The sequence below is a fragment of the Nomascus leucogenys genome, chromosome 13, assembly GCF_006542625.1.
Source record: "Nomascus leucogenys isolate Asia chromosome 13, Asia_NLE_v1, whole genome shotgun sequence".
NCBI classification, from domain to species: domain Eukaryota; kingdom Metazoa; phylum Chordata; class Mammalia; order Primates; family Hylobatidae; genus Nomascus; species Nomascus leucogenys.
This window is the reverse complement of record NC_044393.1, coordinates 12,009,166-12,024,184: the sequence shown is the minus strand read 5'-3', so window position 1 is coordinate 12,024,184 and position 15,019 is coordinate 12,009,166. Positions and strand designations below refer to the sequence as shown.

The 15,019-nt window shown below is 44.4% G+C and overlaps 1 protein-coding gene across 2 annotated transcripts in view; it reads right to left on the bottom strand.

The window, feature by feature from the left end:
• Positions 1-1,375: 1,375 nt before the first annotated feature.
• The window catches only part of ZFP64 (ZFP64 zinc finger protein), a 112,784-nt gene continuing 99,140 nt past the window's right edge, over positions 1,376-15,019 (bottom strand). For both annotated transcript variants that reach the window (XM_030826225.1, XM_003252943.3), the window contains 3 exons: positions 14,706-14,768; positions 5,445-5,696; positions 1,376-2,630 (listed from right to left, as the gene is read on the bottom strand). In XM_030826225.1, the coding sequence (XP_030682085.1) occupies positions 1,921-2,630; positions 5,445-5,696; positions 14,706-14,768 (1,025 nt within the window). In that variant the 3' untranslated portion in view covers positions 1,376-1,920. The remainder of the gene's footprint in view (positions 2,631-5,444; positions 5,697-14,705; positions 14,769-15,019) is intronic.

Genomic DNA, 15,019 nt, shown 5'->3' with positions numbered 1-15,019 from the left:
TAGTGTGTTTTACAAGTCACACTTGCCAGTTCAGAGCAAAGTCCTCTGCAGGAGGGTTTGCTACATTCTAAGACCATGGGCCAAATCTAGCCTGCCACCTGTTTTTGTAAAGTTTTATTGGAACACAGACACATTTGTTTTTTCTTGCAATCTATGGTTGCTTTTGCACTAAAACCACAGAGCTGAGTAGTTGCAAAAAAACTTTATGGCCCCCACCCACTGCCTGAAGTATTTAATATCGAGTTCACAGCTTTTTACTCACCTCTGCTCTATTGGGAATCCAAGTTTGCTGGGTGATACCAGCTTGGATATAAAATCCTTAAAGTCCATACAGTTGTTAACAACAACAAAAAATGCCTTCTAAAAAGGCTGATATCTTTCCTCTTTACCTAAAGAGCTATAACAAGAAGTACAAGGAACGTTTATGTGATTTCAATCTATGGGTTCCCACTTGAAAGGTCAACCTTCTAGAACAGAAACGCAGATCAGACTCATGACAAACAGCAGAAAGGTAACAATAGCAACTGCACAATAGCACCAGCATTCAGTAACCAAACACTTTTCTGATCAAAACCATTATCTCCAAAGAGACTAATTCTATCCTGGGTCTCTGTCATCATTTTAATCTTCTCTTCCTACCATAGACATTCAGCAGTACACCATCACCTACTTGATGTAAAACTTAAACGGAGTCAGATTTGCCCAAACTACCACCATTCACAAAATAAACTAGGTACCTCTATTTCAGAAGTGAAATAGTCCCTTCTTTACAACCTATAAAATCTTACATCCTTTTTTTCTTAGTTTACCAAGAACAATGGATCTACTTAATCTGTTTCAATTCCAGAGATGTTCAGCTTGATGAGGGCACACAAGAATTTATATTTAAAAAGAGTATTTGAAGATGCCAAAAGTAGAAACCAAGCAACTTTGGATAAGTATTATATCCACTGAGATTTCATAACCTCCTAAAGGTCCATCTACGAGAAGAGGTTGGATTTTCAGTAGTTTGTCGGTTCAGCAAACACTAAATGCTTTCCGTGATGAAACAGATGTTGGTGTGAGGCTGTCCCACGTATCACATATCCCAGCACCAAGCCCAGGGCCCACTGGGCCCCTGGACTTTTCTCTCCAAATAGAAGTAAACAGAATTTTGAATTCCACAACAGACAAGCACAGGCTGGGCTAGTTAGCTTGATCTTTGGCGCCACCTCCAGATCAAACTGCATTTCATTTTACTACAGTAGGAACTCATTGAGAAATCCAATGTGCGTTTATAATTAAGTTACTGAATGGGGTGCGGGCTGGGGATGGAGAACCTCCTACCGTAACTGTCTGTGGAGGGCTGCAAAATTGAGTGTTCCTTACATCATGCTACCGTGAGTCTGCCTTTTTTATTGTAAGACAACAGGTAAAAGAAACCACACAAACATATAAGGCAAACACTCTTAGAACGATCACCCAGGTTATGAAATAGAAGTTTTCCAGCAACCCCAGACCCTTCATGTACACCTTCCTCACTTTAACCCTTTCCACTCTAGAGATTAGTTTTAGTTTTCTATATCATCTAACTAGTTTAATAATTCCATCAGAGATGGATCAGTTTTAAAATTGGAATCCGTTACGTAGAAGCTATCCCCATTGGATAGAGCAGGGCTTGGCAGACCCCGCCTTTCAATGACCAAGTCGACTTGCTCAGATAATCCTTGGAGGGAAGGGACAAATGTGAGAAGTCTCCACAGTCCTGCTTTGCTTTGCTTTCGTCATTGTCGTCCAGCCATCGCCTCTGGAGGCCTGTGAAGTTGGAGCGGCCAGCCCCAGAAGTGGCGTCCAAAGCCTGTCTCACTGGCCTCACCTCTGGAGGGCTGGGCAACAGCACTGGTCAGAAGTTCCGACAGCTGACCACCCTCTTCGGCTGAGCTAGAGGTCTTGGCTGGGCTCTAGGGGAGCCTCGAGCTGCCCCACGGAGACCAGGGTGCTGAGCTGCCCCGAGGCACCGCTTTCCGGTGGGAAGGTGACCAAGTCTGAGTTCTTGTTCTCACTCTGATCACTGTGTTGCTTCTTGTGGCATCTCAGAGAGTCATCCCTGACGAAGGAGGCGCCGCAGGTCTCACAGCGGAAGGCCCTCTGCGTCACGATCTTGGCCACGTGTTGGGAGCTGCTCTCTCTGAGCCCTTCCTTGCCCAGAGGGGCCCGGTTCTCCGTCTTGGCCTCGTCCCTGTGCACCTTGTCGATGTGCTTGGCCAGGCTGCTGGGCCGCTTCGTGTCGAAGCTGCAGAAGTCACACTTGAAGGGACGGTCCTTACAGTGGACTCTGCTGTGCACGCGCAGGGCGGCCGCGCTGGAGCAGGAGTAGCTGCACTCTGGACACTTCTCCGGGTGGTCGGCCTGGTGCAGCCGGCTGTGCTCCAGGAGGTCAGCCCGGTCCCGGCCCTGGAAGGCACAGTGCAGACACTTGAAGGTGTGCTTGATGCGGATGTGCGATTTGAGATTCGCTTTCATGGTGCAGCGGACGTCGCAGAACTCGCACTTGAAAGGCTTCTCCCCCGAGTGCACGATCATGTGCCTTTTCAAGTCCGAGCTGATTTTGAACTTGGCGCTACAGAGCCAGCACTGGAAGGGGGTATCCCCTAGCAATGGAAGGTGTGTTTCCATTAGAACAGGCAGGCAAAACAGACCCTCCCACCCCAACCTGCCTCAGCACACTTGGCCGCAATGAGATGGTTGGGTTTTGTGAACTCTACCCCCAATCTCCTAATGACAACACTTGTGTATATTAATGCAATCCTCACAACAATCCTATGAGTGGGTACTATTATCCCCACTTTACAGATGGGGCAACTGAGGCTCAGAGAGGTCAAGTTACTTGACTCAGGTCAAACAGCAGGGATTTGGAACCCAGGCACTGTGGCACTCAAGTCCATAGTCTTGATGACCCCTTCAGTTTCAAATCTAAACTCCCATTTAACCTGACATCCCAGAATTGAATGTGGAAGAAGTGAGATTTAAATTACAAACAACTGCTTCAAATCAAGCTAAGACCCGTGAAGATGCTTACTATAGTGTTTCATCTATATGACATCAGTTATTGAGCTTGTATTTCAAGTTAAAGTTTCTTACTTTTATAACTACAGGCTAAATTTTATTTATAATATTAATGCATAATTATGGCAGCAGGGGACAAATAATAAAGAGCCATGGTCTCTTCTCTAATTCAGAGTCCCATTCCCTGGAGACATTGCTAAGGGTTTCTAGTTGTTTTGGAGGTTGCTGCTTTAAACGTCAGTTGAGTATACACGAAGATAAGCATCTTATCCTACACATCCCATCCTTTCCCTAGCCTCTCCCTGCATTCTGGTGGTTGTGACTTTTACACTTTTAAGCTGAGTAGTAGCCTCACATCTTAATCCATCAGCTTCCGAGATTTTTTGAAGATTCACTCTCTTCTCCACACTTAACCCCTCACTTGTTAGAAGTAGCTTTCTTTTCACCTTTAAGTAAAAAAGTATTTCCATTCTGTCTGGTGAATTCTCATACTTTAATCATTTTCAGATTTCAAGTTCAGAAGCCAACTATAAATGATTTAAACGGTGACTGGGAATGTGATATTCATCAGAGCCAAACACTGCACCAGGATTACAATCACTTCCTTATAAGTCTGCTGTCACACTCAGGCCAGTGGATGGAGTAACTACCCATATAATTTTCTTTTCTTACATGCTGCTCACTTGGGGGCACACTTTAGCTTGCTTCTTGATTAGACTGTATTTCTTGAAAAAAGGAATCTCAATTTCAGAAGTCATCCACTCTCATAATTTTGTAACTTTCACATGGAATTTTTAAAATGGATTTTTAAAACTTCTGATTTAGTTTATCTTGACCTTCTATACAAGTATCAGCCTGATATTTCTCTTTGCTGCAATCCCAGTTAGCCATATTCAGGTATTCACATATCAAATATCTCATGCCAGATGTTTTCTCCCTTCCTTTGCTAGAGTTTATCTTCTAGTAACTCCCACTAGCATGGTGGCTGGGAGTAAAGTCTTGAGTCCTTGCACATCGTTCTATTTTGCTCTCATACTTGAGGTAGTTTGGCTGGGTATAGAATTCTAAGTTCAAAATCATTTCCCAACTCTTGAGGGCACTGGTCCATTGTCTCCTAGAAGCCAATACTACCCAGACATATTTCTAGATATAGATGTCCCCTGTCCACTCCCTTCCATCCTGATTGGAATCTTGTGAGCACTTTTACTTTCCTGGCCCCTTAGAATTGTGGACTTCATTCTCATTTGATTTTCTATTTTCACTCTATTTTCTTCTCACTTCCATTTTCTTTTCTTCCTAGACCTGGTCAGAAACCAGACTTCAGGACTGGCTCTTATTCTCAGTTCACTCACCCAATTTTTTCACCCTAATCTCTGGGAAATTAATTTTATAGCTAGCAATCCTAGTTTTATTTCATACCTCTTTGTTCTCATTATCTCTTCATAGGTCTCTGTTTGGATGCAACATTTCTGCCAGTGGGTAGATACCAATTAGAATGTGAAAATTACCCAAGTACTCTTACTTCCAGGAATAGTTATTGACTTGGCTCATTTTATTCCATTCATTTCCTATAAATGACTCATGATCCTTGGTTGACTATATTTGGGAAAGTAGACTTGTTTAATGATTAGACATGGATGCCAGAGGTTTCACCTGCTACTGGGTTGGTTGGGCAGTTTTGCCAGGCCTTGGCTAGTCCTCCAAGCTTTGTGGCCCTGGCTGTCTACATGCTTGTTCCACGCCCAGAGCCCTCAGGGCACTTGGATATTGGCTGGGAACATTGGCTTCCAACTGTATGGCTGCCTCCCATTTGTCTGCTGGGACACAGCTTTCTATACTCAATTTTAAACATCACTACGTTCCTGTCTGCTCACCATTTTCCAGGAATTCACTGAAAATTTTCAACTGATGAGCATCTTTATGAATATCTCAAGCCCCATTTTTCCATGCCACAATGAGTTGGTCCTATCATTATTTCAGTAGGGTCCCATAAAGAAAGGAAGTTCCTAAGATTAAAAGTTTGTGGTTTTTTAATTATACTTAATGGATCCTGCTACATTCCAAATTTAGCCATGCAATCAGTGTATACATTTACTGAAACATCTAGTTTATAGGTCTGACTTGGGATACATCCTTGGCTTCTTGGCAGTTACAGTGGGTATCCACTCCCAGCTGGATTCTATGTAGTCAAGATATGAAACCCAGATGTCAGTCATATTTTACCAAAAGCTGTTGTTCCAGCAACAGAAAAATGACAAATCTCACCATTATCACAGAAGTTCCAAATTATTGTACTTCTACCACACCAAGTCATTTAAGTTGCTTGTGCTGTTAAGTAACCGAAGGTGAAGAAATTAGAGAAAAAGTAAGGGACTGAGGTTTCCTGGTTGGGGACTCACCCGTGTGGGATCGCAGGTGGACGGTGAGCTGGCTGGAGTTGCGGCTGGCATAGGGGCAGAGCTGGCATTTGTACGGCCGCTCATCAGAGTGGATCCGCAGGTGCTTCTTGAGGCTACTGCTGTCCACGGCGGCGTAGTCACACAGGTGACACTTGTGTGGCTTCACACTGGTGTGGCACCGCATGTGCATGGTCAGGTTGTCCTTCCGGCTGAAGCACTTGTCACAGAACTCACACTTGTGTGGTTTGTCTCCTTCAAACACATAAGGAGTCAAAGTTAAGGGTTTTTTGGTCAAGATGGCTACAGAGATTTGACCAAGATGGTAGCCTGGGCATATGGGTGTGCTGCCTCCTCCTGTCCAAATACCGAGAGAGAAAGATACTGACGTCTACATCAGCATATTGGGAAACAAGAATGTGTGTCATTCATTGATAGCTCAGAAATCCTAAAGGAAAGATGACATAAAAATCTGATTGATGGAGGAAATTATAGGCCAAACTGTTTGGGAAAAATGGCAGTGGTTATAGAAGTACTCAGGATAAGAAGTGGCAGCTGTAGGGATCTTGGACAGCTTCATAAACCACATAGAGAATGGTCAGGTGGACCCTTTCCTCTCACTTCTTCCAAACAGCAAGCAGCATGGCATCTCCCCCTAGGCTGTTGGTCAAAGGGTGCTGAGGTCAGAAAAAGAATACAAGGGCCTGGTAGTTAGAGATGCCAGGGACAGCAGAAGACCATATAACCAGAACATTTCCATCCAGCCATGTTTCATCACTACCCCCTAGCCCAACCCTTCCAGGCTGATCATATCTAAATAAAAGTTAGTTTGCCCAATAAACAAATGCTTGAGGAAAGCCAGAACCAGAAAGACATACCCAAGTCAAGAACTTAGTTACTAAAGCAAAGGGAGGAAATGAAATTAGAGAAATGACAACCATGGACATCAAAATAAAAGTTCTAATAAGTTGACCAGCAAAAAGGGTGTCAAATGACAGCTATTGATGGACATATGTCATCATACATTTGTCCACACCCACAGAATGTACAACACCAAGAGTGAACCTTGGCCAGGTGCGGTGGCTCACACCTGTAATTCCAGTGCTTTGTGGGGCTGAGGTGGGTGGATCGCTTGAGCCCAGGAGTTTGAGACCAGCCTGGGCAACACAAAAAATACAAAATATTAGCTGGATGTGGTGGTGCATGCCTGTAGTTCCAGCTACTTGGGAAGCAGAGGTGGGAAGATCACCTGAGCCCAGGAGGTTGAGGTTGTGAGCAGAGATCGTGTCACTGCACTTCAGCCTGGGTGACAGAGCAAGACACTGTCTCAAAAAAAAAAAAGTGGACCCTACTGTAAACTATGGTCTTTGGTTGAGAATGTTGTGTCAGTGCAGGTTCATCTATCATAAAAACGCATGACTCAAATGTAATGTTGGTAATGGGGAAGGCTGTGCATGTGGAGGAGCAGGGAGCATATGGGAAATATCTGTATCTTCTCGTCTTTAGGTTCACTTTTGCTGTGAACCTAAAACTGCTCTTATAAAAACAAAACAAAAACAAAAAGCCACCTATTAAGAAAAATCTTAGAAATGGAAGATACAGCTAAAGAATCTCCCAAAAGGACAAGAGGGAAAAGATGCCAAAAGGTAAGACAAGAAAGCTCGTTCTAGATGGTTCAGGATAGAACAGAGAAGAATTATTTCCCAACACTAAAGACAGACATGCATCTTATTTAGAAGCAGGGTGGTCCAATTTCAGAACTCTAAGAAGGGTGAGATCTGGAAGCTTCCAGAAAGAAGACCACCAGCAAAATGCTCACATCAGCATAAAGCTCCTCAGAACAGTGGATGCTAGCAAGATAGGAACAGGATCTTCAACTTTCTATAGAAACTGTTTTAATAGAATCTTATACTTGAATTAGCATTCAGTGAGAGGAGAACATAGTTGATATATGACTTGGTATCACACTTAAACACTGTACACCAGAATAAAAAATAAGGGTGATGGTGAAGGTAGGATAGGAATATGAGAAAATAGTACTATGGAAAAAGTATAGCTTTCAGACAAGAGAAAAACAACCATCAAAAGACTTGGTTGGGGTGACTGGGCATGGTGGCTCACACCTGTAATCCCCCGGCACTTTGGGAGGCCAAGGTGGGCAGATCATGAAGTCAGGAGTTCGAGACCAGCCTGGCCAACATGGTGAAACCCTGTCTCTACTAAAAATACAAAAATTAGCTGGGCTTGGTGATGCGTACCTGTAATTCCAGCTACTGGGGAGGCTGAGGCAGGAGAATGGCTTGAACCCAGGAGGAGGAGGTTGCAGTGAACCGAGATTGTGCCACTGCACTCCAGCCTGGGTGATAGAACAACAGAGCAAGACTTTTTTTTTTTTTTTTTTTTTTTTGAGACAGACTTGGTTGGGCACAATGGCCCACATCTGTAATCCCAACACTTTGAGAGGATCACTTAAGTCCAGAAGTTCTAGACCAGCCTGGGCAACATACTGAGACCCTGACTCTACAAAAAAAAAAAAAAAAAAAAGGATTAGCTAGGTGTGGTGGTATACCCTTGTAGTCTCAGCTACTTGGGAGGCTCAGGTGGGAGGATCACATGAGCCCAGGAGGTGAGCTCTGATCATACCAGTGCACTCTAGCCTAGGTGGCAGAACAAGAACTCGTCTCAATGAAACGAAAAAACCAAACATAGCACAAAATAAAAATCACATCAAATATCAGATAACTAGATGTCAAAGTAAATATTATAAACAAAAATGTATTACATTTCCCTCTTAAAGATTTAAATTATAGGTCAGGTGCTGTGGCTCACGCCAGTAATCCCAGCACATTGGGAGGCTGAGGCAGGAGGATTGTTTGAGGCCAGAAGGTTGAGACCAGCCTGGGCAACACAGGGAGAGCTCATCTCTACTTTAATAAAAGTTAAAAAATATATTTAAGTTAAATTAAGAAAAAAAAGCCACTAAATGCTCTGAAGATACCTAAATCAAAGTGATAGGAACAGAATAGAAATTCTAGAAAAATGCTTTAAAAGTGGGAACATCAATTTTAGCATCAGGCAAAATAGAAATCATGGTAAAATCCATTAAAAACTTCATATGGATGAGAGAGTTCAGTATGTAGATAAAAGTCAAACTTCTATGAGTGTAACATGGCTTCACAAATGGTTTTTCAAAAATGTCAGCTTGGAAGTTTTAGAATGTCTTTTAGGACAGTTTTTGTCAAAATTAGATTACAAACTCCAGAAACAGGTAAGTTTCCTATTTCAAAACCTACGGCGTGGCTGAGCGTGGTGGCTCACGTCTGTAATCCCAGCACTTTGGGAAGCCAAGGTGGGCAGACCACCTGAGCTTGGGAGTTCGAGACCAGCCTGACCAACATGGAGAAACCCCGTCTCTACTAAAAACACAAAAAAATTAGCTGGATGTGGTGGCACATGCCTGTAATCCCAGCTACTTGGGAAGCTGAGGCAGGAGAGTCGCTTGCACCCAGGAGGTGGAGGTTGTGGTGAGCCGAGATTGCGCCATTGCACTCCAGCCTGGGCAACAAGAGCGAAACTCCGTCTCAAAACAAAAAAAAACAAAAAACCTATAGTCTATAATGGCTTTAAAGAAGTTTGTAGATTTAAGTTCACTTTTAAGAAAATGCTGAAATCAAGTGCACAGTATGCAATTCAAGAAACCAAAAGAAAGAATTGAGGCTACATATAGCACTTGGATCGATAGAAGTAAAAATGGTGCTTAAGAAGGAAGGCTTAACTCAAAAAGAGAGGATACCAACAGATCAGGGTTCTTAATCTCAACACTATTGGCAATTCTTTGCTGTTTGGTGCTTTCCTCTGCATCATAAGATGTTTAGGGGCATCCCTGGCCTCCACCCACCAGATGCCAGTAGAACCCTTCCTTCCCCAGTTGTGACAATCAAAGATGTCTCCAGACATTGTTCCCTTGGGGGGTGAAATTGTACCTAGTTGAAAACCATTCCAATAGACTTTGGAAAAGCAGAAGGGGACTACAGACACACAAAGTCAATCGTGACTATTAAGTAGAACTTTACCCCGATAAATTTAGAAGACTCAGTAAGATGGGTGATGGTCCAGGAAGATGTAAAATTGCAAAGTCTGGATTAAAGGATTGAAAACAGGCCGCGTGCAGTGGCTCACACCTGCAATCCCAACACTTTGGGAGGCCAAGGCAGGCAGATCCGCCTTGACTTGAGGTCAGGAGTTCGAGACCTGCCTGGCCAAGGTGAAACAGCATCTCCACTGTAAAAATACAAAAATTAGCCAGGCATGGTGGTGGCATGGCTATAATCCCAGCTACTCAGGAGGCTGAGGCACGAGAATCTCTTGAACCTGGGAGACAGAGTTTGCAGTGAGCCAAGATTGCACCACTGTACTCCAGCCTGGATAAGAGGAAGACTGTCTCTCAAAAACAAAACAAAACAAAACCGAAACGAAACAGATCGATAACAATGAACAATTATGTTAAAGATCTACTCCCTAAGGTAAATTGTTTATTGTTCGCAAGTATTTGCTGTAATTTCTGGGGAGAATTATGCTTCCCTGTCCCAATAGCCTCTGGTTTGGGCATGGCGTACTCTGGCTAATGAAATATGACAGAAAGTGACAAGAATTGTTGTCAAGGGCCACTGTGTGGTTCCTCACACTTGTTTCTCTTGCCCAAGACACCCTGTGGTGTTCCCAATCAGGAGATTTAAAAAAATTTTTTTTTATAGACAGAGCCTCACTCTGTCACCCAGGCTGGAGTACAGTGGCATGATCTCGGTTCACTGCAACTTGTGCCTCCCAGGTTCAAGCGATTCTCCTGACTCACTCTCCTAAGTAGCTGGGATTACAGGCAGCTGCCACCACGCCTGGCCAATATTTGTATTTTTAGTAGAGATGGGTTTCACCATGTTGGCCAGGCTGGTTTTGAACTCCTGACCTCAGGTGATCTGCCTGCCTCAGCCTCCCAAAGTGCTGGGATTACAGGCGTGAGCCACTGTGCCTGGCCATCAGGAGATTTTTATCTGGGGTCTGTGTATAAAATTTCAGGGGTCTAAGATCTTATATGGGAAATGATTACATTTTTATCTTCCCTACCTCTAACTACTGTTTAGCATTGCCTTCAATTATGGATGTAGGCAATAAACCACACTAATAACAGTGCTGGGGATCCTCGTCAATGGACATGAAATGTGGTCGTACCACATTACACTCGCTGTAGTTCTCCAAGTTATCACTTATGCACACTTCTGCAATTAGAGTAGTTAATATGCTAGCCACTAGCTCCTGACATTAAATGCAGGGCTTCTCTGGGACTACTGTGCATATTAACCATCCGGACTTGGGAGTGTCTCATTAAGATGCAGATTCTGATTCAGTAGGTCTATAGTGCAGCCCGGGTTCTTGCATTTTGATCTACCAAGCTCCCAGCTGATGTGGACACTTCTGGTCTTACCCAAACTACAGTTTGGGTAGCAAGGGTTTAAAGTATGAAATTTGAAAGTATGAAAATTGCACATTTAACATTGATGATTATATCATAATATGATTTTCAAAAATGTGATATATCTTATTAGATTTAAAGACATCTTTTTGAGAAGAGTCCATCCAAATTGCCAGGAGTGCATAGCACAACAAAGGTCAAGAATGCCTTCATCTGGCTGTTCTGGACAGAGGCAGATCTACCAACTGGGTCCTGGAGAGAAGACCACAAGGAATGCAGCTGGGGTGACTGTGGGGGACAGTGGCATATATGGAGCAGTCTTCAGTTGTCACTGAGGTTGACATTGCTATCTCAGCCTAATCTATCCTCCTCCTATGCTCCTACGGAGTGGAGCAGAGAGGGGACTGTGTGCATGTTCTACCAAACTTTCAAGGAAAGTCGTTTCTATAGTCAACTGTTTCAGAGCATAGAGAAAGATTTTGCTTCAGCTCACTTTATAACAGCTACCTGATACCAATGCCAAATGAGGAAATACAAAGTGGGATAAAAATACAAACATAAATCAGTCTTCTTTACGAAGCTAAATAAATGCCACAGGACCATGTTAGGCTAGCAATATAGGGTTGGGGGGAAGGGTGGCTCATGCCTGTAATCCTAGCACTTTGGAAGGCCGAGGCAGGAAGATCACTTGAGGCCAGGAGTTTGAGACTAGCCTTGACAACATAGTGAGACCTCATCACTACAAAATAAAATAAAATCAGCTGGGCGTAATGGGGCATGCCTGCAGCCCCAGCTACTCGAGAAGCAGAGGCATGAGGATCACTTGAACCTGATTGCACTACTGCATTCCAGCCTGGGCAACAGAGGAAGACCCTGTTTTAAAATAAATAAATAAATAAATAATAAAAAAAAAAGGAAAATGCAATACATTTGAAATGCAATCACTATTCCCAATTAAACACACACCTCAGAAAACCAACCTCAGAAAGCTAGAAATAAACAAATGCGATAAGTGATCTCAACCAAAATCTCAGGGGTTCTAACCCTACAATGATGGTGACATCGAAGCATGCCCATGATGAGGAATAAGACAGATGGTTTGCATTGACTGCTACTCTTCAATTTGAACTGAAGCACCAAAGCCAAGGCACACAAGGTCAAATAGAAAGTCAGAAAGAGAAAACTTACTTGCATATGTTAATTTACTTAGGCAATCCAAAAGAACCACATGTTAGAATCCCTGCCTCCCACTTACAGCTGGGTCAGAGACACCCTGACCTTTCCCCTCTTCTCTTGGTAACAGAACCTTCTTTGTAGCTGGGCACATGACCACATAGGAGAAACTTCGTTTTCCCAGCCTTCATTTCCACAGCTGGGAGTGGCCATGGGATTAAGTTCTGGCCAAACAGATGAGCTCGAGTGATGTGCCTTTAAGGTGGCAGGAGGCCATTGTGGAGCAGGCTAATGAGAGCTGTACCCTTGGGATGACAAAGCAACACAAGAGCCTGGGTCCCTGAAACCACTGGGCCGGTGCCACACCAGCCTGATCACTTACACCTGGAACGTCATGATGCAGAAATACTTTAGCTTTAAACCACCATTACTTGAGTCCCAGTAGTCACAAAGGATGCTACTTCTGGGTCATGCCCCAAGCGAGGAATACCGTGAGGCCTCCATGCCTTTTCTCCTACTTTCCATTAGTTAAATTCAAAAAACTAAAGCAGTCACCTTGGGCCCAGAGAAGTGGCCTAAGTTTGCTTACACTAGGGAGGTGCGTCTGCTTACCCAACTCAAGAACAAGGCGTTACCTTATATGTCCTGGATCCCCAGCATGCTCTGCAGTACCTCAAGAAAACATTAATCCAGCCCCTGTGCATCTCTTGGGGTCGACCCCAGCACTGTGGATGTTCCAGGCCTTTAATTCTTGTGAAGGTTATCTTGTGAATTTTAAGATTTTTGGCCTCCACTCACTGAATGGCAATAGCCTAGCCCCAGTTGAGAACAAGCACTCAAGTTATTTTCAGGATAAAGTCACCCACTCTGAGATTCCTCAAACGGCTCCTGAATCTGCATGCTTTCACTGACATCGTCATCCTGGTAGCCTGTCTTTCAAGGTGAAGATCAAACATTTCCTTGCTAACACGCTTGTCGTGATCCACCGTCCCCAGGAAAAAGTGGCCCTTTATTATAGCACAATGCCCATCTTTCTGGACAGAGACCACCATCTTTGTTCAGAAATCTCTGTCCTCTCAGTGAAGGGGTTCCAGAGGCTCATCTGGGCATGTGCTGCCCCTCTTAAAACCATCCCTCGGCCAGGCGCAGTGGCTCATGCCTGTAATCCCAGCACTTTGGGAGGCTGAGGCGGGCGGATCATGAGGTCAGGCGATCGAGACCATCCTGGCTAACATGATGAAACCCCGTCTCTACTAAAAATACAAAAAATTAGCAGGGCATGGTGGTGCACACCTGTAATCCCAGCTACTTGGGAGGCTGAGGCAGGAGAATGGCGTGAACCCGGGAGGTGGAGCTTGCAATGAGCCAAGATAGTGCCACTGCACTCCAGCCTGGGAGACAGAGTGAGACTCCGTCTCAAAAAAGAAACAAAAAACAAAACAAAACAAAAACAACAACCCTCATGCCCCCTTGACACTCAGTGTGGCCATGACTAAGTCCTGCTCATGTTCCCCTAGGTCAGAAGGGCTGCTGCTTCTGGGTCACAGCCCAAGGGAGGCATACTGTGGGCTCCCTGGCCCACATTCATTGCCCGCTGGTTAAGAGATGCAGAGAACTACAGCAGCTACCTCGGACCCAGAGGCTACGCCACATGTCCAGGATGGCAGAGCCATTGGACCAGCTGTGGACTCTACGCCTCCGAAGATGTACTCAAGAAATAAACCAGATTACGTTTAAGCCACTGAGACTGGTTTTTGAAAGAACCAATATTCTCAACTCAAACATGCAAGTACAGGATTTGTACTACAGACTAAGGGTTGGCAAAGTGTTTTGTAAAGGGCTAGATAGTATTTTAGGCAGGACAGGCATGGTAGCTCATGCCTGTAATCCCAGCACTTTAGGAGGCCAAGGCAGGTGGATCACCTGAGGTCAGGAGTTTGAGACCAGCTTGGCCAACATAGCAAAACCCCGTCTCTACTAAAAATAGAAAAATTAGCTGGGCGTGGTGGCAGGCACCTGTAATCCTAGCTATTCGGGAGGCTGGGTCAGAAGAATCACTTGAACCTGGGAGGCGGGGGTTGCAATGAACTGAGATTGCACCACTGCACTCTAGCCTGGGTGACAGAGCAGGACTCTGTCTCAAAAACAAAACAAAACAAAAAAATAGTATTTTAGGCTTTGTGCACCCTACAGTCCCTGTAACAACTACCTCTTGTAAGGCCAGAAATCTGCAAGCAATAGGTAAATGAAGGAGCATGCCAACAGGCTGGAGTTGCCCATGGGCTGCAGTTTGTGGACTCCTGCTATGGATTATGGCACTCCTTTGCTTCAGCAAGTCTTATTTCTCTTCTCAGCAGCTGGCTGCCCTAAAAAAAAGCAACTTTAAGAAGCCACCTTATTGCTCTAAGATTACTATAGCCACAGGCTCTGTGTAGCTCATCCTAGCAACCGCTTCATCTTCATGTCACAGCCCTTTTGGTCCTTTTCCCAAGCCCACCCCACTAGACTGAGTTTCATGAGGCAGATGAGACAGAGACTGTCCTGTTCGTTACTGTGTCCCTAGCGCTTAATTCACATTCACTTCCTATCTTCTTACTGAGCTGTTGAACAGAATGGATACCTACCCGTGTGGATTCTGAGATGGCGGTCCAAGTCTTTCATGCCATGGACAGTTTTGAAGTGGCAACCTAGAAAAGAAAAATAAATTTTTTTTTTTTGGAGACAGTTTTGCTCTGTTGCCCAGGCTGGAGTACAGTGGCTTGACCTCGGCTCACTGCAACCTCCGCCTCCCGGGTTCAAGAGATTCCCCTGCTTCAGCCTCCCGAGTAGCTGGGATTACAGGCGCCTGCCACCACGCCCAGCTAATTTTTGTATTTTTGGTAGAGATGGGGTTTCGCCATGCTGGCCAGGCTGGTCTGGTCTTGAACTCCTGAATTCA